The 25701-nt window shown below is 35.7% G+C and overlaps 1 protein-coding gene across 1 annotated transcript in view; it reads right to left on the bottom strand.

Annotated features, from left to right (window-relative positions):
• TOGARAM1 (TOG array regulator of axonemal microtubules 1) overlaps positions 1 to 25701 on the bottom strand; it is a 76639-nt gene that overhangs the window by 37853 nt on the left and 13085 nt on the right. The window contains exons 2-8 of the mRNA XM_047862057.1: positions 23318 to 23474; positions 21282 to 21416; positions 17079 to 17372; positions 14842 to 15104; positions 12426 to 12658; positions 9112 to 9212; positions 3594 to 3737 (exon numbers count right to left, since the gene is read on the bottom strand). Of these exons, the coding sequence (XP_047718013.1) occupies positions 3594 to 3737; positions 9112 to 9212; positions 12426 to 12658; positions 14842 to 15104; positions 17079 to 17372; positions 21282 to 21416; positions 23318 to 23474 (1327 nt within the window). The remainder of the gene's footprint in view (positions 1 to 3593; positions 3738 to 9111; positions 9213 to 12425; positions 12659 to 14841; positions 15105 to 17078; positions 17373 to 21281; positions 21417 to 23317; positions 23475 to 25701) is intronic.

Below are 25701 nucleotides of genomic sequence, written 5' to 3'. Positions count from 1 at the left end.
CTCTGCCCCTCCCCTGTTCATGCTCTGTCTCTGTCTGTCCCAAAAATAAATAAACGTTGAAAAAAAAAAATTAAAAAAAAAAAAAGATGACCGAATAATTAGACAGATCTCATGAAGAAAGATATAAAGAACATGTTATCTTTAAGTAGTTTAACTTCATTTATCAAAAAAGCTGATATAACTAGTCATTTTTAATGTTACTTTTTACTTTTTATACTATATTTTCTTATAAACAAAGAAACGCTGAAAGAAATGTTGCTTAGTGAGTCTCAATTCTAAAATATAAGGGAAAGATAAAATTAAAAGATTCTTGACATATAAACAATCCTTATATAACCTTTCTGTCATTTCTCTCTCATTCATCCAAATAGAGAAAGAGAAAATATTAATTCATAAAATCCAGTTTGCTAACACTCTAAGCATCCATCATTAATCACTTTCTCAAGTCATTAATAGGGGCTCTATGTTATGCCAGAAGATGGACAGGTTCAAAGGAACAACCAGCAAAGGAGTGGAATGGGAAGAAGGGGTTCTGAAAGCTAACCCTAAAACCATCTGAGGTTTCCTGCAAAAGGAATCCATTCACATATGCCACTCATTGCCAATATTTCTTTTGGAAGTTTTTTTATTCCCTCCAGCTCTGCACTCAATATTTACTTTAACCTGACTGAGGATGCAATGTTTGAGTGACTGTGCCCAAGGCTACACTATTAGTTTGGGTTGGCTCATCATCACTCCATTTAACATGTGACACTGAACACCATTACATACAAAGCCTAACAGGAATATAAAGATGACAGTGTATTTCCTTTTAAATGACTTATACTACTACAGCCCAGTAAAGTGAAGAAAGCTTTCTAAATAAATGGATTTTAAGCTAGTATTCAAAAAGCAGACATGATTCGAACACATCAAGATTGGAAACGGACATCTACGCCAACATACATGCAAACTAAGAAAACTTCTAGGGGCGCCTGGGTGGCTCAGTCGGTTAAGCAACCAAGATCCAGTTCGGTTCAGGTCATGATCTCGCAGTTTGTGAGCTCAAGCTCTGCGTCAGTCTCTGTGCTGTCAGCTTGGAGCCTGGAGCCTGCTTCAGATTCTGTGTCTCTCTCTCTGCCCCTTCCCTACTTGTTCTCTGTCTGTCTCTCTCAAAAATAAATAAACATAAAAAAAAATTAAAAAAGAAAAGAAAAGAAAACTTCTAGTATTAAGAATGCCAGGGCATGGGGAATGAAAAGAGGAGTAAGATAATGCAAGAAAGTTAAGGTGAGACAAGATTGTTAAGGGTCTTCCAAATTATGCTACAGAGCAGGAAATTTATTCTGTGGGAAATAGGTAACCACTCAAGGTTTTGAGTATGGAAGAGATGGTAACAATACTTCAAAAAGATAATTTGGGAAGAGTATGCAGCCTGGAGTAAAAAGGGATAAAATAAAATGCAAGATGTCTTATCACAAGGCTACTGTAATTATCCAGAGAAGAGGTAACAAAGGCTGAGATTAAACAGAAGAACTGGCAGTCATTGCCTGAACCTGGAGGGTAAGGAGAAGAAGACAAAGATGACTCTCAAGTTACAAGTCCCCATAACTGGGAAAATGGTAATGCTACTAATAAAAACGATAACAAAGGAAGAAGAGCAGGTCTGGAAAGGAAGGTCGGTTTGGTTTTTGAACATGTTTACTCTTGTTAAATGAACAGATGTAGCAGGTGTTTGGTTTAGAGTTGGCAGTGTGAGTGCAAAGTAATTTCTGACATAGAAATAACTGCTGGTCAAAAGATAGATATATTTTTAAAATTGTTTTAAAGTTTATTTATTTATTTTTGAGACAGAGAGCACAAGCAAGGAAGGGGCAGAGAGAGAGAGACACACACACACACAGAATCAGAAGCAGGCTCCAGGCTCTGAGCTGTCAGCACACAGCCTGACACAGGGCTCAAACCCACAAACCGTGAGGTCATGACCTGAGCCAAAGGCAGACTCTTAACTGATTGAGCCACCCAGGTGCCCCAAAAGATACAAATATTTTTTGATTCTGCTGCACAAAAAGGATGCCACTAGTAGTAAATGAACATGTGTAGCAATTATTTCAAAGCTATTTTTAAAAAAGAAAAAAAAATGCATGTTGGGGGGCACCTGGGTAGCTCAGTCATTTAAGCATCTGATTCTTATTTCAGCTCGGGTCATGATCTCATGGTTCGTGAGTTCAAACCTGCTTGGGCTCCTCTCCCTACTCCTCCCTGCCCTCTCAAAATAAACAAACTTAAAAATCATATGTTAGGGTATGAGTTACTTTTAGGAAGAAAATTATTTTTTGTACTGATTATCTTTACATGAGAAATGAAATATGTAAGTAAATATGAAAAAAAAACCCTTGTCATTCTCTTTTGAAAAAACAATGATAAGAAACCATCCACAAAGAACAGATATTGAAGTACATCATGGATGAAATTTAAAAATTTGCAAAAAAAAAGAAAAAAAGATAAAGCTTCTAACCAACTTCCTTTTACTCAATTTATTTCCACAAAAGTATACATGTCCTACAATGTCTGACTGCCTACACATATATATGATTTCAGATGAACAGAAATAACAAAAGTTGATCTTATTACAATCAGAGCTGCTACATGTAAAAAAAAGACAGCTCCTTAAAGTTACTAGTAGATTAAAAATTTACAATGAATTCTAATTACTCTATTTAAATATTTATACCTTTTAAAATCACTTTCTCTTGGGGTGCCTGGGTGGCTCAGTCGGTTAAGTGTCTGACTTTGGCTCAGGTCATGATCTCATGGTTTGTGGGTTCACGCCCCATATCGGGCTCTGTGCTACCAGCTTGGAGCCTGGAGCCTGCTTTGGATTCTGTGTCTCCCTCTCTCTCTGCCCCTTCCCTGCTCATACTCTATCTCTTTCTCTCTCTCTCTCAAAAATAAATAATAAAGATTAAAAAAATTTTTTTTAAATCACTTTCTCTTTACCTAAGGGAAAAATTTAAAATGTAGCTATGATAGATCTCTAAAAAAAAATGGACAGCTGTCACAGAGGAGCTAGTTGCTATACTAAGTTTAAAGAAAAACAACAGAGAATGTAAATTCTTAGCAACGGTTACTGATGAGAAAGAAGCCTTTCCAGGTTCGACCACAGGAAACTATATTCCTGCTTCTATAGTTTTATTCCCTGGTTACAACCTAAGTAGGCATCTGGGATTTATTTATTCACATGATTTATGTCCCCCATTTTAGTGGTAAAATGTCTTGTAAAAAATGTGTGTGTGTGTGTGTGTGTGTGTGTGTGTGTGTAATCTGAGGGGGTTGAGATCAGCAGAGATCCCCTAGTGTTAACCTCTTGGGTAGTTGCTTCCCAGCCATGGCTTCTCAGGGCAGTCCATCAACCAATACATGAACCTGTATGTTCTTCTATTTGGCAAAATTATTTAATCAATAACACATCAGCAGAGGGGAAAGAAAAATCTCAAAACTTAGAAAGCTCAGTTAATTTTTCTTTATTGGCATGCTTAGGGAGAATTCTGAGACATTTAATTTAGGATTTAAGGACATTCCATCTTAAAAATTAACTTGTGAAATTTACTAACCTTTTGTATGTCTTGGGTGTTCCTTATTTTGTATCTTGAAAACACTAGGTGAAATGTCATGGGATCTATCATCTTCAAAATCACCACATCCAAACCCATAGTTCACACGTTGACCAATTATGCTTACATTGGATGTTGTAATCCCTATAAAATAAAATACATAAAAATATTTATTAAAAATATTACCTGTGTTTCAGGTAATAGTACAGACAGGTACATATCTCCCCTCTAAATCTATCTTGCCTTCTAGATTTTTAAAAAGGTCAGTAACATAATATTAGAAATTACAACGTTATAGTAATTTAAAGGCTTTTATCTTATTTTAAATTTTGTAATACTTTTTACTAGCAGTTAAGAACATTTATTATAAGCTATATCTAAACATTTTATAAAACAGGTTAAAATTGCAACCATTTAAAAATTACAATCAGGGGCGCCTGGGTGGCTTGGTCAGTTAAGCATCCAACTTCAGCTCAGGTCATGATCTCACGGTCCGTGAGTTTGAGCCCCGCGTCGGGCTCTGTGCTGACAGCTCACAGCCTGGAGCCTGTTTCAGATTCTGTGTCTCCCTTTCTCTATGCCCCTCCCCTGTTCATGCTCTGTCTCTCTCTGTCTCAAAAATAAATAAACGTTAAAAAAAATTTAAAAAAAATAGTTAAAAATTACAATCAAATACAAAATTTAGTGCTTGAAAGAGATAATCAAATATATATACACATATATTTAAAATATGACAAATATTTAATGTTTAAATGACATTTAAAACTTTAGAGCAAAAAGAAAAAAGATTATTTCTATTTTTTATTTTAATTCTAGTTAGTTACAAATATGATAAAATTGATTTCAGGTGTAGAATTTAGTGATTCATCATTTATATACATCACCCAGCACTCATCACAAGTGCCTTCCTTTATATCCATCAGCCAACAAGCCTATCCCTGCCCACCTTCCTCCATCAACCCTCAGTTTATTCTCTACAGTTAACAGTCTCTTATGGTTGCTTCCCTCCCTCGTAAAGAAAAATTTTTTAATCTAGAATTTGTAAACTATATCCTGAGAGATATTTTCCATTTCTCTTTTCTCCTACTCTTGTGTACTGGGTCTATACTGGTCTGGCTGGTGAAGCAGCACACTACACAGTGACTAAGCTCAGAATCTGGAATCGTGCTTCCTGGCTTTAAATCATAGCACTTCCACTTAGACCACTGACAGAACCTGGGCAAGACACTTCATCTCATTTGTAAAATGGGGATAATAGTATTACCTCTTCCAGAATGGTTGTGAGGAGTTAAGTGAAGAAAATATACGTCAAAGGCTTAGCATAGTGCCTAGCATACTCTTATATTTCTAATTAAATGTTATATTCCTAATTAAAAATAAAACTAATCGAAACCCTAACATGGGCCTCCTTTTAACAAATACAAAAACTTTTGGGGCGCCTGGGTGGCGCAGTCGGTTGAGTGTCCGACTTCAGCCAGGTCATGATCTCGCGGTCCGGGAGTTCGAGCCCCGCGTCAGGCTCTGGGCTGATGGCTCAGAGCCTGGAGCCTGTTTCCGATTCTGTGTCTCCCTCTCTCTCTGCCCCTCCCCCGTTCATGCTCTGTCTCTCTCTGTCCCAAAAATAAATAAAAAAATAAACGTTGAAAAAAAAAAATTAAAAAAAAAAAAAACTTTTAATCTACATTTGAATGTTTAAACTGACTACCTTATACTAATACTTTGAAGCCGTTAAAACTACAAAATATGTACTAAATGGAAAATACTACCCAATATACATTTGAGTCACCATCCATTTTAATATATATAGCTCCTATAAATACCATTAAGTAGTAATAACAAAAGATAATGTTTCTAATATTGTTGTGGGTTTTTTTTAATAAAAACAGGATTGTGGGGAAAGGGGTGTCTGGTGGCAACTGAGCTACAGAAGACTGGAGAGTAAAAAGCACTAAGTTCATACAGAGTCAAAAAATATCTGGTGTTAAATGATTGAGAACTTCTGGGAGTAACGTGGATATCTTTCTCAGTTTTTTATTTTTTTATTTGAGAGACAGCGCGCAAGAAGGGGAGAAGGCAGTGGAGGGACACACACACACATACACAAAGAGAGACAGAGAGAGAAACAGAGAGAGAGAGAGAGAGAGAACAAGTGGAGGAGGGGCAGAGAGAAAGAGAGAGAGAGAATCTTAAGCAGAGTCCATGCTCAGTGCAGAGCTGAATATGGGGGCTTGATCCTACAAACCTGGGATCAGGACCTGACTGAAGTCAAGAGTCAGATGCTCAAACGACTAAGCTGCCATGGTGCCCCCTATATTCTTCTTAGTTTTGATAGTTAATTTAAAAGTTAGCCTCATAAAGATACTGGCTTTGGGGGCTAATGCTTTCTGTTAATAATAGGAACTACTAATCTGATGCTATAGGAAAAAAGTTTACCATAACATCATTCAGGAAATTTAGCACAATGTGCTCTAATAGGTAGTAGTGGATTATGTGTGGAAATATTTATTGGAAATGATGATGTAAAGACAAAACGAATTTAAAATTTTTACATAATTATTTTTGGTTTTGTTTTCACATAGTCTTTATTCTGAGCCTATCATTTTTATACTTCACAAATTAAATAATAAACTTGTAAATATTTGCTTACTGAAAACAAAACCCTATCCCACAAAAACAAAAAATGTAAACTCAAGTTTATAAAATCCTAAACCATTAGCAACTTTACATTTTGAGAACATATTAAATTTAAGCAAGAATATCTCACAGTGAATTCAACAGTAGAGGTCTGAAAACATGATCATAGAAATACTTAAGTTACTTGTTTAAAAATACAGATTTCTAACTCTGAAGATTGATTCATTAGTTGTGAAGTGCGGTCCCAGAAATCCTTTACAAGCAGCCCTGGTGGTTCCTAGGACTAGGCTAGTTTGAGAAACACTAAATATTAGACTCTTTAGGGAAACACTGAATATTACATACAGAAGTAGGTACTGTTTTAAGATTTTTTTCATTCCACTAACTTAAATGATTTACTAGGTCAGAGGGAAACTCAAATCTAGTTTTTCTAAATCTAGGTTTATTTATTTATTTTTATTAAAAACATTTTTTAATGCTTATTTATTTATTTTGAGAGAGAATGTGAGCGGGGAGAGGCAGGGGGAGAGGCAGAGAGAGAGGGAGAGAGAGGGAGAGAGAGAATCCCAAACAGGATCTGTGCTGCCAGTACAGAACTTGATGGGAGCTTGAACCCACAAACTGTGAGATCATGACCTGAGACAAAACCAAGAGTCGGACACTTGGGGTGTCTGGGTGGTTCAGTTAAGCGATCGACTTCGGCTTAAGTTATGATCTCACAGTTTGTGAGTTCAAGCTCCACATGGGACTCTGTGCTGACAGCTCAGAGCCTGGAGCCTACTTTGGATTCTGTGTCTCCCTCTCTCCCTGCCCCTTCCCCACTCGCTCTCTGTCTCTCTCTCCCAAAAATAAACATAAAAAAAAAAAAAGAGTTGACCGACTGAGCCACCCAGGCACCCCTTCTAAATCTCTTCTAACTCCAAAGATATTCTTCCAAAAGAGGGCTCCATTTTTAGAAACAAGATACAACCCACCAATAACTTATACACATATTTTTAAAGTTATGAATAATTTACTATGATAATCAACTTTAGAAAAGGATTAAAGAACAATTTTATGTGTTATGTTTCTTTGTGTCTTCTCCTTTAAGGCAACAAATACCAAGTGTCCTCTATGCACTCGGTGCTTTATTTTTTTAAGTTTATTTATTTATTTTGAGAGAGAGAGAGAGAGAGAAACAGCACAGGAGGGGCTGAGCGAGAGGGAGAGAGAATCCCAAGCACTGACAGTGCAGAGCTCAATGTCAAGCTCAAACTCACAAACTGTGAGATCATGACCTAAGCCAAAACCAAGAGTCAGATGCATAACTGACTGAGCCACCCAGGCGCCCCATTAGGTGCTTTATATATCTTATACATTTAAATGTTCACTACCCTTTCTCAAGGTTTACATTACCAGATTAAAGAACTGAGTTTCAAAGCAGTTAAATAACTTGCTCAGCTCATGAATATAGTCAAACTGGGATTCCAGCTGGGGTCTTTCAGACCCCAAAGCACATTTACCTGGTCTTCCTGTACCTAGTTAGATTAACTAACTTTGTGGAACACTAGCTTTGTGGAAGACAGGATACTAGGCATGCATGGTTGAATTAGGCATTCATGATTATGAAGGTACTTGGTAGGGAATCAGAAGTAAATAATTTCTGGGGATCTAAGAATCTCAGAGTCCAAAAAAGTAAAACAATGGCAATACAACTATAAACATGTCAGTGCAAAATGTAATGACATCACAAAAGAGGTAATAATCAATTTTGTTTGTGAATGGGGAAGGCTTCCAGAGAAAGCAACTGAGCTGTTTTCACAGCTGAATGGGGTGTGGTGTGGATTCCACATTTCACTTAGAAGAAATAGTACATGCAACTGCAAAAAGAGAAAAAATGGTACTGAAGGTGATCTAATAAAACTGGAGTGTAAGATTATAAAGAAGAAAGTGAAATATGAGGCTAGAGAGGTAGGGAGGGGACAGATCATAGAAGAATGCCCTAAATAAATTTAGGCTGGGCAATATATTCAGACTTGCATTGTGGGGAATGGATTATAGAGAATGAGACTGAAGCTAGAGAAAAATATTAGGAGGCTAAGTAGGTAAGAAATGAGCAAAAGTGATAGTAGAGACTAAAAAGAGTAGATGATAGTACGGCATATTTAGGAGCAAGAAATTTAAAAATCTTAGCAGACAATTAAATACAAATATAGCTTTTTAGGGAGAAAATTATAACATAAGATACAGTAGCTTAAAGTTATTAGGACTTTTACACTGAGATCATATGAAAATAAACATCACATTCCAATTTGTTACAATTCACTCAGAATTGAATACAGTTTTACCAATCATAGAATCACATGCAGTTCCCATCCTAAATAGATAAAAATCCAAATATTTTTCCAAATGATTACGAACAACTAAATCTATTTTCTGAAAAGTGATGCTATACACTAGATTGTTATAGGTTAGTTCACAAAATTCTTAACAAGATACAAATGAAGTTAACGACTAGTTAAGTGTTGTTTTTTAAAACAAATTGTCTTTTGTGATGCATAGTGGCTTCCAAACTATGCTGCATATTAGAAATACCCTGAGGGCTTTCAAAATTCTGACAGCAGCATCACATTTCTTACCAATTAAACCAAAATATCTGGGTGGAAGAGCCAGGCATAGGTACACCTATGGGCTTAAATGGGTATCAACTATTTAAATGCTTTTTCTTCTAAGAATAATAAAATATTTATTCTTGAAAAAAAAAAAAGTCCCTTTAAGGAGTTAAAAAGACAATTAGTTTTACTTGGTATGCTCAAAAATTCTAAATCTGAGTGTATTTATCATTTTTGATATAATTTAAAAATCATAGTGTCTATAAATCATATTTATAAAAGTTATAAAATACCTGCACTGGGGCTTTGGTCAGCTATCTCAGAATTTTTATTCTTTGCAGAAGAAAGTCTTGTAGGACAAGGTTTTGATCCAAATGTTGGAAATATGTCTGACCTACAATGAAACAAAGTAATTTCAATAATCATTTAAGATCTAAAGCTATTCAACATTCTTACACAAAACATTCTCTATATTTCCCATTAACTCACTAAACTGCAATAATAAAGCAGGAGCAAGTAAGAAAAACTATAACTAAGAATTTTTTATTGATATTCCTAGTTCACTTTTTGAACTTCCAACCTTTTTAACATATCAGCAATTCTTAATTATTTATGAGAGGATTGCCAAAGGCAGGGAAGATTCTCCGACTTGTACTATAAAATTTTTTGTTGGGTCAAAAAAAAAAGTGATCCAAAGAAAGTGCATTCCAAAACTAAAGCAAATGATTCCTAATTATCTAACATACTATCTACCCTTATAAATAATAATACCAAAAAAAGAGACTTAACTACATTACAAATAAGAGACTAGAAACATTTATTAGCAAATGCCACTTTCTTCTTGGAGTTTTTTTTTTTTTTAAGTTTATTTATTCATTTTGAGAGAGACAGAGACTGCATGAGTGGGGAAAGGGCAGAGAGAGCAGAGAGAGGGAGAGAGAGAGAGAATCCCAAGCAGGCTCTGCGTTGTCAGCACAGAGCTTGACAGCAGTGGGGGGGGGGGGGGGGGGGGGCTGAACTCACAAAACCATGAGATCATGACCTGAGCTGTGTCCAAGTCAGATGCTTAACTGACTGAGTCACCCAGGTGCCCCTTCTTGTATTATTCTTTGTTATACTTTTCTTTTCTAATGTTTATTTTTGAGAAAGAGAGAGAGACAGACCACGAGCAAAGGAAGGGCATTGAGGTAACAGAGACACAGAATCTGAAGAGCAGGCTCCAGCCTCTGAGCTGTCAGCACAGAGCCCAAGGCAGGGCTTGAACCCAGGAGTTATGAAATCATACCCTGAGTCGAAGTCAGACATTTAACCGACTGAGCCACCCAGGCGCCCCACACTTTTCTGACATTATAAAGACCTACAGGCTATGTTTTATTAAAAAAAGCAACTGAAGAATGTTAAATTAGAATGTAATAGAACTGTTTTAAATCAAGTAAGTGTCATAATATCAATAAGCCAGTGATGGATATAATTTTTTTTAATGTTTATTTATTTTTGAGAGGGAGACAGAGCATGAGCAGGGGAGGGGAAGAGAGAGAGGGAGACACAGAATCCGAAGCAGGCTCCAGGCTCTGAGCTGCCAGCACAGAGCCCGACGCCGGGCTCGAACCCACGAACCACGAGATCACAACCTGAGCTGAAGTCGGATGCTTAACGGACTGAGACACCCAGGCGCCCCAAGCCAGTGATGGATATTATAAAGAAGAGATTTTACAAAGGAGTACAATTCTTAGTTGGGTTGGCATAGTTGTTAATTGATCTAGTGAGAAATCAATGTTAAACATCTTTAAAGAGTAATTTCTTTAGAATAGAAAGAATAAAAAATTTACATTTATGCCATGCATTACATTCAGGTGAAAGAAAATACTTCAGTCTCTAAAAGAGTGGCTCTTAAGAGTTTTTCCTCCCAAACCCACTTAAAGATGAAAGCTCCATATAGGGTAGAAGTGGCTTTCTTTGACATTATTCTTAAGGCAAGATGCAAGCTGGTTAAGAATAATTGCTTTAAAGCTATTACACTTAATGTGGAAATATGAAATTCATTAAAGGTAATTTAGTCCAGATATGAGGGCATACTGAACTCCCCTTCTCACAGAGTTCAATATCTGAAGAGAATAATTCCATGAGACAATATAGGGAATAGTGAATTCTGAATGTTAAAGTATAAAGTGAACATTTCTTCCCAACTGGGTTCCAAATTATTCACAGGACCTTGCAACTGTAGGAGTATCTAACACAAAATTTCACATTCCTAGAACATAAGGGAAGGACTTTAGATCTAAAAGATAAATATCTATTTCAAACATCTGGTAAGTAAATGTAACCACAGTTATCTCACCAGCCCATGTAGCCATTCCAAATTAATTTTGTAAATACACTGCATTATTCTATCTAGGTAATTACAACAAAATAATTTCCAGTAAAAAAAAAAATTACAACTGCAAAATAAAATGCCACTTAAGTTAAAACTGTAGAGAATGAAATCATGGGATAAGATAAACTTCTCAGAGCAGGACACAAAAATTTGGTTTAATTCTATGGACTACTGAAATGAAACACCCTTTTCCATTAAAGTTAATAGAACACCATCTCTCCTTTGATTATGCAGTCTCTAGTTACATACATTGTTAAGAGACTCCAGTTCATGTAAGTGAAAATAATTTAAATTTAATTTTAAATAATCATGGCTGATAGCTGTGTATAAACATGGTTCAGGATAAAATCAAAGAAAAGTAAAGGTAAAAAGAATGACAACAGATATAAACAAGGATGTGAAACACCTCAGACTTTGCTAGTGGGAGTGTAAAACTGTACAAGCATCTTGGAAAACTGTTTAGCAGTTATTTAAAAAGTTAAATGTACATCTACCCTATGACCTAGCAATTCTACTCTTAGGTTCTTGTCTAAAATAAAGAGGGAAGAGATTCCCCAAAATCCTAGAATAAAGTCACAGAAATCCCCAGAAATCAAGGTGGGTTTACCATTTAATTAAGACTTAGGGGTTACTGAGGTAATGTGAAAAAGTATGCTGAATTGCTGTACTAGAAAATAATTCTCTGTCAGTGTGGGGCAGCCAGGACTCTAATTCCACAGCCGCTACAAGAAGACTCCTGAGGAGGCTGCAAAAGCTATGGCATGGCCTCCTGAGCTTCCACAAGATAATGGAATAACAAAATACAAGAGTGGGGTAACAGCTGGGTGGAGTTTACCTACAAATTAGAGGAAATTGGTGCTGAGTTTTGAATGAAAGCAGTAACATCAGCTATAGGTCCGCTGCAAAAGTGTCAATGATTCAGAAAGGAGTTAAAGAACAAGGAATATTAGGATAAATGTTAGATAGGCAGAGGAACAAGTAGGGCTTGGGGAATAAGGGCTTATATTAATATAGGTGCCCTAGGTTACAGCTGTGGCTGTGTTGTCTCTCTCCACCCATCCCAAACCAACGCCAAGCAAGGTAATACCTGTAAACCTTTCTTTTAAATGGACTTCAACATTTTACAAACTAGAAAATAAATAGTTTTAAAGCTTTTTTTTCAAATATGCTATTAGGGATCAGACTACAAATTAAACATTAGAATTCCTTTAACATGTCAAAAAAATTAAATACATTATTCTCTTCCCCTGAGGAGTTGTAGACAGAGAAGAAGTCAGTGATTCTTGGCTGTAAACTCCACTTTCACTATAAGAGCTGATGTTTGGAGAGGAAGATCGAGATGGTGAGTCCACAGTCAAGTCAAGCTTAATTGCAGAATCAGGGCTTTCAAGATCAGGAGTACTGCCACTCAGTTTTGCTCTTTTCTTAGCTGCACTATTACGAAGGGACCTAAGAGAGCTCTGCATCTAAGAAAAAAAAAATAGAAACAATTAACTTTACAAGACATTTATAGGAGTAAAAGTTATCCTTAGTATTTAAATTTTATTCACTATACCTAGCTAGCCACTCTCCAGTCTGGTACTAACAAGATGGATATTAACATATCTGTACAGAGTAAAAATACATATTTTATCACAACCAATTTATTAACAAGACTGTAAACTCCTTAAGAGGAAGGATCCCAAGCTATTTATTATTTACCATGATATTTGCATCACTGAGCACAATGACTAATATAAGTTAATCAGTAAATGAATCATTGAATCAGATGGTAGACATCAGAGTTGAAGTCATAGAGGTTTAGCTAATCTTAAGTCATTAATGTGTGAATGTAGCCATTTCAAAATTCTGTGAAAAGTGATCATTTTTCTAAAATTTGAAGTTTACATCCAGCTTGCCAATGCTAGGGTTCAGAGAACAACAGATCATTGTATGTGACTTCTGAAGCCAAGTATTTCTAGAAATGTAGACTAGAAACTGCCATTACAAACTAATACATTAAATTTGGAAATAGAACCTTGAATGAATTAAGGAACACAAAAACATACATAAACTATGTTTTACTTACATTTTGACTGTAACGATTATAATGGTTGATGCAACTATACGGCCACTTCCCTAGTAAATCCTCGGAAGGCTAAATATTTAAAAACAGTACTATCTCCAATATTTATCAATAATTATGTAAAAGAAATAACCCTTTCAATTATTCACTAAAAGAAAAAGGGCAATTTTTAAGCTTTCACAAAAACAATGCAAAAATATATACTGTCAAATGAAACTTATGAATTATGTAGGAAAATGCCTCTTCTATAACTTTCTTCCCTTTAAATGAATTCTCTTCCTAGTACCAGTGAAATACAACTGGGGAGGTGGGGGGGGGGGAGATTTTACAAGCAGTTAGAAGTTAGAATAACTAATTAATTCATTAAGAACCAATTTTGGTATGCATGCTTAATATTAAAGAAATGCTTTTAAAGTGAGGATGTGTTAATATTAACTTTATTTTATTGAGCAAATTATCAGTAATGATGCTTATATCTTAAAAATTGGCAAAAATAAGACCACAAAATATCATCATTGAATGTTTCGGTTTATATATTTAATGTAAACACTTTTTAAAATCTGACATCAGGCAGACTGATAGGATAAAAAGGAAGTATCTATGGAAATAGTGTTCTGAATCAACGTAATATAGCAACAACATTCCTTCTCTGACATAATTAGTATGTACAGAGTTGTCATATTGGCAATAGATTTTTATAGTATAAAAATATAGTATATACTCAAAGATGAGTATATGATTTCAGTTTCATAATAATAAACTTGTACATATGCATAACAGACATACTCAGGAATGTTCAATGCACCATTGTTCGCAACAAAAAGACTAGGAATAACCCAAAATCAATTACGATTATATCATAAATACCAAAGTATTAATATATTAAGAGTACAAAAATACATAAAATACAAATTAATGGTGATAGTAGTTGACTCTGGTGAAGGAAGGAGAGGAACTGGATTGGGGAGGGAACTATGTTGTTTCATTTATTTAAAAAATAGGAAACAAATATGCAAATTTTTCATTTGGGAGGGGTTAGTGCATGGGTATATTGCTATATTACTCATACTTTTAATTTAAAAAGAAATAAAATATGCACAGAAGAAATAGAGGAAACACATTAGAATGTTAATGGCAAATAATTCTGGGTAGTGGGATTTGGTGTGATGAATTTTCCAACATTTCACTACAGTTTTTACATTTTCTATAAGGATCATGAAATATTTTTATTTATTTTTTTTTAATTTTTTTTTCAACATTTATTTATTTTTGGGACAGAGAGACAGAGCATGAACGGGGGAGGGGCAGAGAGAGAGGGAGACACAGAATCAGAAACAGGCTCCAGGCTCTGAGCCATCAGCCCAGAGCCTGACGTGGGGCTCGAACTCACGGACCGCGAGATCGTGACCTGGCTGAAGTCGGACACTTAACCGACTGTGCCACCCAGGCGCCCCTGAAATATTTTTATAAAAAAGAAAACATGTTATGGAATTAAAAAGTATGATTTTTCCTTAAATGACAGCTATTGTATTATAGAAAATTACAAGCATTTTAAAACTATTAAAAGTGATATTTGGCTCTAACCTCTTCTTGATCCAAATCTTTATCTCTGATATCCAATTCTGAAAGATCGATTGTAAGACTATCTTTTTCACTCTTCCAAATATCATCAGGTTCTTTCTTTTTGGGTCCCACTGTGCTTAAGTCAGCTTTATCAGGCAAAAGGCTGATTCCCCTTGGTATGGGAGGGACAGGTTTGGTCCCATTTAGGCCTCGGCGGGAAGATGGTGATCTCACCAAGGCAGGGGTAAGTTGAACTGGAGATAGTTTTTCTTGAGAATTTTCTCCTGCATGAAAAGAAATATATTTTACTTTTTTTTTTTTTAATTTCAGAGAAGTGGAAGTTATAATCACAAGTGTTTGGAATACAATGTTTTTAAATTAAAAAATACACTTTTTTTTATTAGGAGTGAAGATACTATTTAAAATGAGGTCAAAGTATCAGGGTCCCCTAACAAATATAACAAAACTGAGTCACCAGAATTTCTTTCATATTAGATAAAAATACTGTATACACCAAGTAAAATTTCTGTCTTCATACACATTATCATAACTGATATTTGTACAGAAAAGTCTATATGTCCCTAAATAAGCCACAGGGGCTATTTCCTATCTTCATTTAATTACATACACAACATTTGAATGACTACTATACGCAAAACATTAATGCCAGGCACTAGGAGAACAAACAATAATTTTTCAGCTTTCAATACAATATTTGATCTTAGAGGAAAGACAAACATAGAAATTAATGGAGAAAATGAAGGTTCAGTGCTAAGAATAAGTGGTAAAATTGACTGACCATGCGATAAATTGCCCTTGGTCATGTTATAAACTAGAACATCAGTGTTGTGGGGTAGTTTAAAGGTAGAACATCTTTTTTTGTTGTTTGTTTGTAAGATTTTGTTTTTAAGTAATCTCTACACCCAACGCGGGGCTTGAACTTACAACTCCAAGATCAACAGTCACATGCTCTACTGACTGAGTCAGCCAGGCACCGCAATCAGTTATGAACTGGAACATCTTACTGCAGAGATTGGGAATAAGAAAGTATGTGGGATATAGGGGTTGCCTTTACTAGACTTATTTTGAAATTGGATCTGTCTTGAATAAATTTATATGCCAATTTCATTATTTTGGAGAGGGCTATTGTTAAGGATATTTTAATTTATAACAAATACTAGAAAACTTAAAATAATTTTAACATATACTAAGCATTCAAAAAATGTAGAATAAATGGACACTAAACAATTATTATAGTAATTATATGAATGGCATTTTTTATTTCTAAAGTGAAAATTTGTTACTGGGCTCTTAGGCTGTTCATGCTCATTACAAAGCATTATTAGTTGCATAGTTTTGAAAAAGGATTCTGAAGTAGAAAACTAAGAAATGACAATGTCAATTGAATTTTATTTTTTTTAATGTTTATTTATCTTGAGAGAGAGGGAGAAGAGGGAGAGAGAGCACACATGCATGCAAGGGGGAGGGGCAAAGAGGGAGAGAGAGAATCCCAAGTAGGCTCCACGATGTCAGCAGCACAGCCTGACACAGGGCTTGAGCCCACAAACTACGAGATCATGACCTGAGCCGAAATCAAGAGTTGGATGCTTAACCAAATGAGCCACCCAGATGCCCCTCAATTCAATTAAAAAAATTTTTTTTTAATGTTTAATTATTTTTGAGAGAGAGACAGAGAATGTGAGCAGGGGAAGGGCAGAGAGAGGGGGATACAGAATCTGAAGCAGGCTCCAGGCTTCGAGCTGTCAGCACAGAGCCCAATGCCGGGCTCAAACTCATGAACTGTGAGTCATGACATAAGCCGAAGGCAGACACTTAACCGACTGAGCCACCCAGGCACCCCTCAATTCAATTTTATATTACAGGTTTGAACTATTTAACATAAATGCAGTTTACCAGCTTTTATTTTTTTTTTAATTTTTTTTTTCAACGTTTTTTTTTTTATTTATTTTTGGGACAGAGAGAGACAGAGCATGAATGGGGGAGGGGCGGAGAGAGAGGGAGACACAGAGTCGGAAACAGGCTCCAGGCTCTGAGCCATCAGCCCAGAGCCCGACGCGGGGCTCGAACTCACAGACCGCGAGATCGTGACCTGGCTGAAGTCGGACGCTTAACCGACTGCGCCACCCAGGCGCCCCAGTTTACCAGCTTTTAAAGATTAAAAAACCATAACTCCAAAGTAATAATTCAAAAACACATGAAAATTTGAACAAAGTATTAATTTTTACCGTCATTTATACCTGGAGGGTCAGACGATTTTTGGCTGACAAGCTTTTTCTGTGGACTTGGCTTTGGTAGTCCCTCAAAGCTTTTAAGAGGCCAGGAATTAGAGAAATTGATGCAATTATCCTGAGACTTCTTTGGAGATACAGTAAGAGATGTGTGCTTTGGACTAGTTCGAGGTGATGAGACAGGATAGGATGGAAGGATGAAGCCTCCTGGACTTGGATTTAGACCAGAGTATGACGAAGTACGTTCTGTTTGGGTACCAAATGTCTGTTGTGTCTTAGGGGCAAAATTTAGACTAGCATACGCTGTAATAAAACAAAAGAAAATATATTATTTATGTATACACATCTTAGATTTTGAAGTTTTTTGCTTTTCACATTCAAGTTTTTATCCCATCTGGCATTTATTTTATTTACTTTTTTGTGCAGTGTGAGGTAAAGATCTAATTTAACTTTCTTCTATATAGATAGTACAATTTTCCCAGTGCCAGGTCTTCATGTTTATTTTTGAAAGAGAACAAGAGAAAGAGTGGGGAGGGGCAGAGAGAGAGGGAGACCAAGGATCCAAAGCAGGCTCTGCGCTGACAGCAGAGAGCCCGACGTGGGGCTTGAACCCAGGAACTGTGAGATCATCACCTGAGCCAAAGTCGGCCGTTTAGCTGACTGAGCCACCCAGGCTCCCCTAGTGCCATGTTTTAAACTGTCCTTTCTTGAATGAAATATGGCCTTTTGTAGCAATGTGGATGGAACTGGAGAGTGTTATGCTAAGTGAAATAAGTCACACAGAGAAAGACAGATACCATATGTTTTCACTCTTAAGTGGATCCTGAGAAACTCAACAGAAGACCATGAGGGAGGGGAAAGAAAAAAAAAAAGAGAGGGAGGGAGCCAAACCCTAAGAGACTCTTAAAAACTGAGAATAAACTGAGGGTTGATGGGGGGTGGGAGGGAGGAGAAAGTGGGTGATGGGCATTGAGGACGACACCTGTTGGGATGAGCACTGGGTGTTGTATGGAAATCAATTTAACAATAAATTTCATATTAAAATAAATAAATAAACTGTCCTTTCTTTTCCTTTCATCTATAAAGCTCCTACGTGTGTGTGTGTGTGTGTGTGTGTGTGTGTGTGTGTGCATATCTATATGTATATATGTATGTATACACATACACACTTACGTGCTTCTTATTGGTTCAATTAGTCTATTTTGCCTATCCCTGCACTAGTATTACAATGTTTTATTTATCATAGTGCTATCCAATAGGATGGATGTCTCATTTTTATCTTCCTTAGAATTATCTTGGCCATTCTTGACCCTCCATTCTTTCATATTTATTTCAGAATCAGCCTGTCAGGTTCTATGTAAGACCCCTGGTCAGATTTTTGATTGGAGTGACACTGAATTTACAGATCTAAGAATAACTGCCACTTTCCTGATATTCAGCCTCCCTATTTAAAAATGTGGGATAGCCTTAATTTATTTAGGTGTTCTTTTATGTGTTTCAGAAATGTATTTTAGCTTTCATAATAAAAGGTATATAAATCTTTTGTTAGACTTCCATACACTTATAGATTTTGTTCATACTGTTAATTTCTTTCTTAAAAATTATATTTTCTGAAAGTTGCTTGTATCTAAGAACTTTATTGATCTTTATATTCTGGTTTATATCTGGCAACCTTGCTAAACTGCCTAATATTTTAAGAGTTTTCTGTATATCCTTTTAGATTTTCTATATAAACTATTAATATTAATAATGATAAAGATGGCAACAATGAGAACTAATGCTTATTGAGCACTTTACTATGTCAAGTGGTATTCTTAACTTTTCATGTGTATTAACTAATTTAATCTTCATAACACCCTGTGGGGGTAGGTACTAATCTTATAGATTAAAAGAAAAAATGTAAAGAGGGTACCTAAATTGCTAAACATCACACACTAGGAAATCATAAAGCTGGGATACAGACCCAGGCACTGTGGCTTCCCAGTGTTCTTAATTACCACATTGTACCACATTTTATTGGAGAGTAATGACAATTTTTCTTTATTCCTCTACAAATTTTATTCTATTTTTTACAAATTTTATACTTTTTTTTTTTAATTTTTTTTTCAACGTTTATTTATTTTTGGGGGGACAGAGAGAGACAGAGCATGAACAGGGGAGGGGCAGAGAGAGAGGGAGACACAGAATCAGAAACAGGCTCCAGGCTCCGAGCCATCAGCCCAGAGCCTGATGCGGGGCTCGAACTCCCGGACCGCGAGATCGTGACCTGGCTGAAGTCGGACGCTTAACCGACTGCGCCACCCAGGCGCCCCACAAATTTTATACTTTTAATTTTGAGCTACACTCTCCCTACACGGGAAGTACAATGACTCCCAAGTTTTTAGCATGGATTTTCCTTTGCTTCCAGACTTAATATCAAAATGTCACTCAACATCTTCTTTAAGAGACAGATGTCCCAAACTTAACATGTTCAAAACAAAGCTTTTGATTTCTTAGTCAAATCTATTCTTTTCCTAATCTTCTGCTTCTAGGTAAATGGCAGCTCTATTCTTTAAGTTGTTTAGACCAACAACACTGGGCTCATCCTTGACTCCTCTCTTCTCACAAACTTCACATCTAATCCATTAGTAATTCTTTTTGGCTCTATATTAACAACACATGGTGATTACTGATTCTGAAAACTTTGGTGAATACAGAATAAATGGCTTATTCATATTACATTAGCATACATTATAAAATAAAATTACCCATGTTTCCAAACTTCACAGCCACCTTGTATATCAGAATCCAACTACTTCTCATCACTTTCATTGCTTCCTTTCTAATACAAACCATATCATCTCTCGCCTTTACAACTTCCATATCCCAGTTGGTTTGCTTTGTACCTTACCCCTATTGCTACCAAACCTATTCTCTACATAGTAGCTCTGATCCTTTTAAAGATTGTCAAATCATGCCCCCCTTTTTTCCCCTCAAAAACCTACTGTGATTTCCTATCCCATTCAGAATAAAATCCCAAATTCTTACTATGTCCAGCAAGGCCCCATGTTATTGCCTAAAATTACTCTCCCCCTCACTCATTTCATTGACCTGGATATTTCTCCAATAAGCCTGCTTCAGAGCACTTGTACTTCTTTTTTTAATTTACTTATTTTTTTTAAGAGAGAGAGAGAGAGAGAGCGTGAGCAGGGGAAGAGCAGAGAGAGAGGGTGAGAGAACAATCTCAAGCAGGCTCTGCGATGTCAGCACAGAGCCCAACACAGGGCTTAAACTCAAAAACCAAGAGATCATGGCCTGAGCCAAAACCAAGAATGGGCCACTCAACCAACTGAGTCACTCAGGCGCCTCCAGAGCATTTATACTTTGATTGTTCTCTCTTCCTGGAATGCTCTTTCTCCAGATATCCACGTAACTCCCTCCTTCACTGCATTCAGTTTTCTGCTGAACATTTTTACTTCACAGAAACTTTCCCTACTACATTCTGTCTTCTTACCCTGCCTTATTTTTCTTCATAGCGGTCACTTCTATTCTTATCATTCCTTTATTATTTCCTCTTCTACTAGATTTTGATCTTTAGATTCTAGAACAGTGCCTGCTTCTCAATAAATACTACAGGGATTAGTAATTCAATGTTCAATAGCAATGGTAACAGTGAGCATTTTTGTCTTATTCTAATATTTTACTACTAAATATAGTTGCTATAGGCATTAACAGACATAATTAATCAGGTTAAAAAAGTTATTTGTAGTTTGTTATAACTTGGTAATCATACCAACTGATGTTGAATTTTAACTGCATCTGTTGACATATTTATATGGTTTTCTTCCTTCTATCTGTGATAAAGTTAAAAATACAAGATACCTAAAAGGGTACTTAAAAGTTAAAACTGCTATGGAAAATAATGGTCTTCTGCTAACACAGTACTTCTTAATGAAAAACATTTTTAATTACTTGGTATTAAAATGCTCATCTCCACCATGAATTTCTAAACTCTCTAATTTTCATCAGTCATATATATGTATGAAGATTATTAAAACTAACATTTTAGGGTTACAACTATGAAAAAATGTTATTAAGATTTTTATTAAAAATATAACATGTTTTTCTTTCCTGTAGTGAATATAATTACACAAAATAATATATAAGCTAGATTTGGAAACCTCCCTTAATATTTATAAATCATTTACATCCAAATTAAGTTGGAATTTAAACCTTTATCTTGATGACTATTAGTTGTCCCCAGGTACTGTAAGTCAGAGTCCACACTGCCAGTTTTCCCACATATCTGTGAAAATCCAAGTTGTCCACATTTCCCAGAAACATTTGTCTGATGAGTCCCAGTACTGCCTTTGGAAGGAAGGAAGGAAGAGAAAAACATAAAAGTAAATGTTAACTTTACTTCATGAATACATCTAATTTCAGAAATACTGATTTCATTTGTGTGGGAATAAATACAGGGGTAAATGTACAGTAAGCCAGGCAGGAAGAAAGGGAAAGTTTTTGCTGTTGGTATATCTGATTGGTATCAGGGGTTAAAGAACAGAAGAGAGAGTGGAAAAGTACAAAGAAAGGTATATTGAAAAATACACACAAAAACAGTTTCTTCCTACATGTTCCCTCCTCTCACTATGGAACGTTTCCCCAGACCTGACTTTCCTTTTTTTTTCCCTCAAGTTTTTATTTAAATTCCAGTTAGTTAACATGCAGTGTACTATTAGTTTCAGGAGTAGAATGTAGTGACTCATCACGTACATACAATAGCCAGAGCTCTAACAACAAATGCCCTCCTTAATTCACATCCCCCCCCCTTCCCACTGGTAACCTTCAATTTGTTCTCTATAGTTAAGATTCTGTTTCCTGATTTGCCTCTCTTATTTTTTCCCCCATGTTCCTCTGTTTTGTTTCTTAAATTTTACATATGAGTGAAATAATAATGGTATTTGTCTTTCTCTGACTCAATTTGCTTAGCATAATATACTACAGCTCCATCCATGTCATTGCAAATGGCAAAATTTCATTCTTTTTGATGGTTGAGTAATATTTCATCGTGTGTATATACCATATCTTCTTTATCCATTCATCAGTTAATGGACATTTGGGCTTTTTCCATAATTTGGCTACTGTTAATAATGCTGCTATAAACATTGGGGTGCACGTATCCCTTCAAATCAGTGTTTTTGTATTCTTTGGGTAAATACCTCATAGTGCAATTGCTGGATCATAGGGTAGTTCTATTTTTAACTTTTTGAGGAACCTCCATACTGTTTTCCAGGGTGGCTGCACCAGTTTGCATCCCCACCAACAGTGTAAGAGGGTTCCCCTTTCTCCCTGTCCCCGCCAACACCTGTTGTTTCTTGTGCTGGCTTTTTTTCTTCCCAGTATTTGTAGTACACATTGCACAAAAAGTTGTACCGCAGAATTCTACTTTCTTTCCTAACATCTAACACAGCATTCACATGGTTTCCAAGCTTATTTCTAAGATCTCTTTCCCTCTACCTTGGCTAGATGAGGTTATCCCTGAGCAAGGGATCCCTTACAGTTCTATGTATGGGATTTTTAAAATTATCTCCCTATATTTTAAGCCCCTTTATCCTTCATGTACCAGACATCTTCTAAGTTAATTCTTATCTCCATGCTTTGATTGTACTTTCTCCCTATCTGTAACAGTCTCTCTTGCCTCAGTGTCAATCAATCACAAGCCTTTCCCTTCTTTAAGGTCCAGCTCAAGTCCAACTTTTCCTGGAGCTTTCCTAAACCACTTCAACACCTATCACATTTTCCTTTCTTAAATCCCTAAATAGTACTTACAATTCATATCAGTCTAGCATCAGGTTTTATGTTGTCTTATTTTCTAGTTATTTTAAATCTGTGTGACTAGATAAGAGCTCTCAATGGTACAGAAAGCATGAGCCTTATAAAAATCCAAGTAATGGTATGAGCATAACTGGATATATTCTTGCATTTCTTTTTCTCTATTAAATAAACATTAAACTACACAATCATTATAACAATCATTTTTGTGTAAAAATATTATGGAATTTTACTGCATATATATATACTATATATGCAGTATACATATATATACAATTATGTCAAAGTGTCCATTCTTATCAGATCTATAACAAATATTTATTGAATCTGAATTGTCTACTAGATTATAAATTCTTTGAGCTCTTGAATGAATTATTAAGTTTAGAGAAACCTTTAACTGAGTTTCAACATGTCTATTACCTGAACCTTTTACTTACCAGCAGCACACACAGGAAGAGAATCTGGGTTATAATCCCGACTATTCTGAAATAAGTTTCTTGACACTCTTTTTCTGCTAAAACATAAATCATCATTGACTGGCATTCCTTGAGAGGGCTTTAATTTTGGAGATGGGATGAAATCATATGCTGAAAACTATGAGAAGAGGATAATAAATTAACAAATTTGTGTTACATCTATTTGGTAATAAATATGAAAGAATAACTTAGACCCAATTATGAAATTCAGACTAAAAGAAAAATATTAAATTTATCAAATATACAATGAAACAAATAAACATCCACATATAGTATGGTAGGTACACCAACAGTATTTTTCACTCCATGATAGAAATGCTAATTTTGCCTCCTTATTACTTTATCCCATCTCTTTCCTGTACCTTACATTTGTTTTAAATGTTTATTTATTTATTTCTGAAAGACAGCATGAGTGAGGAAGGGACAGAGAAAGAGGGAGACAGAGAATCCCAATCAGGCTCCGCGCTGTCAGCACACAGCCCAATGTGGGACTTGAACACACAAACGATGAGATTATGACCTGAACTGAAACCAAGAGTCAGACCTTAACCGACTGAGCCACTCAGACTCCCCTGTACCTTATTTCCTTAAGTACACATCTGGCAGCTAGGAAGGAAAGAATGTAAAGGGACACACATCTAAAAAACAAGTTGAGTAGAGCAAAGCATATTTCTCATTCAGCAGTGCAGACTATCACACTATGATATTCTTGAGCATTAAATAGTAAATGGTAACTGAAGGTCACTGAACCAGCAAGCACCCCACTCTACTAGTCTTACTTACTATAGAATACTGATAGTAATATCAAATAAAAATATACACATGGTAACCTATATCATGGTTCCCTCAGGAGGGAACTTTTAATTAAAACTGAGTACGTGATACTTTATACAAGTCTAGTACTTCATAGTTTCCAATTTTTTTTCACATGTCTCTTTTGATCCTTAAGGTACAAAAGTGCCAGAATAGAATTCTGAAGTAAAAGAACTAATCATAGCTAAAGAACTAAATGAGAAATTATTCAAGTGTTCAAGACTTCTTTACCAATAATGAGCTCAATTGTTCTAGATCATTTCACATTCAATGTGGCTACAGCATTAAAAAAATTGAGTGAATATGCCTGGCTGACTCAGTCAGAGATCATGCAACTCTTGATCTTGGGGTTGTGAGTTTGAGCCCCACATTTCATGTAGAGATTACATTAAATAAATAAATAAACTTTAAAACTAAAAAAAAAAATTAACAAAAATTGTACTATCTATATATTTATTTGGAGCTTACAGACACAATCAAATCTAGACATGTGGTAAACTATCAGCCTTCTCAATATGCTTCTTTGCAAACTTTGCCAACTATCAAACAATAATGAGAAACAATAAAATTAAAGATGTCTATTTGAAAACTTCTTAGCTACTTAACTATGAACTACCAGATCCTCAGATAACATGTTATTCCTCATCAAATTTGTGAAAAACCAGTTAACACTTTCAAAAATTAACCAAGAAAATATCAGTGAAAAATAAACAATGCCCCAAATGAAAAAGACCCGATTTTACTTTCTCAAAGTATATTACAATTTCTATGACTGATTATATAGTAGTTTGTATTAAGTGTAATAAAAATGAAACAAACTGTGGTCAGCTCCTGATTAGATTGATTAAAAGAACATACTAAGTCCATTAAAATAGTGAAAAATCCAGAAATAATCCTACAGTATGGAATACATATTAGATTTACTCTGTGATTAATTTCTGCTTAGAGAACAGAACATTACTGTACATGCCAGATACATACAACAACTAGTGGTGGTGGTGAGGATGGGAATGGGAATACTGGGGGCGTTGGTAGTGATGGAGAATGTGTGTGACTGTGGAATTTAAGAATGCAGAAGTCAGTCAGAGATTAATAAATTTTGCTATGGAAAAAATATGCACATATCTGAAGGTAGACTACAGGACACACCAATGAGACCCTTTTTCGTTTCTCTTAAAAGTTGACAAATGATTTTCATGGATAAACTTTCATGGGACTAAACAATGAATTAAAGAAAAAAGGAAGTAGGGCACCTGGGTGGCTCAGTCGGTTAGGCATCCGACTCTTGGTTTCTGCTCAGGTCATGATCTCATAGTTTGTGGATTCCAGCCCTGTGCTGGGCTCTGTGCTGACAGTGCGGTGCCTGCTTGAGAGTCTCTCTCTCCCTCTCTCTCTGCCCCTCCCTCACTTGCTCTCTCTCTCAAAAAGAAATAAACAAACTTAAAAATAATTTTAAAGAGAAAAGGAAGTTAGGATGAAAGAGAAAAAGTACAGATATATTTTGAAAGAGTTGAAAACTAATTTTATAAAAT

The sequence above is a fragment of the Prionailurus viverrinus genome, chromosome B3 (assembly GCF_022837055.1).
Source record: "Prionailurus viverrinus isolate Anna chromosome B3, UM_Priviv_1.0, whole genome shotgun sequence".
In the NCBI taxonomy this organism is placed as follows: Eukaryota; Metazoa; Chordata; class Mammalia; order Carnivora; family Felidae; genus Prionailurus; species Prionailurus viverrinus.
Note: the sequence above shows the minus strand (reverse complement) of the source record. Positions and strands in the feature narration are given on the sequence as shown.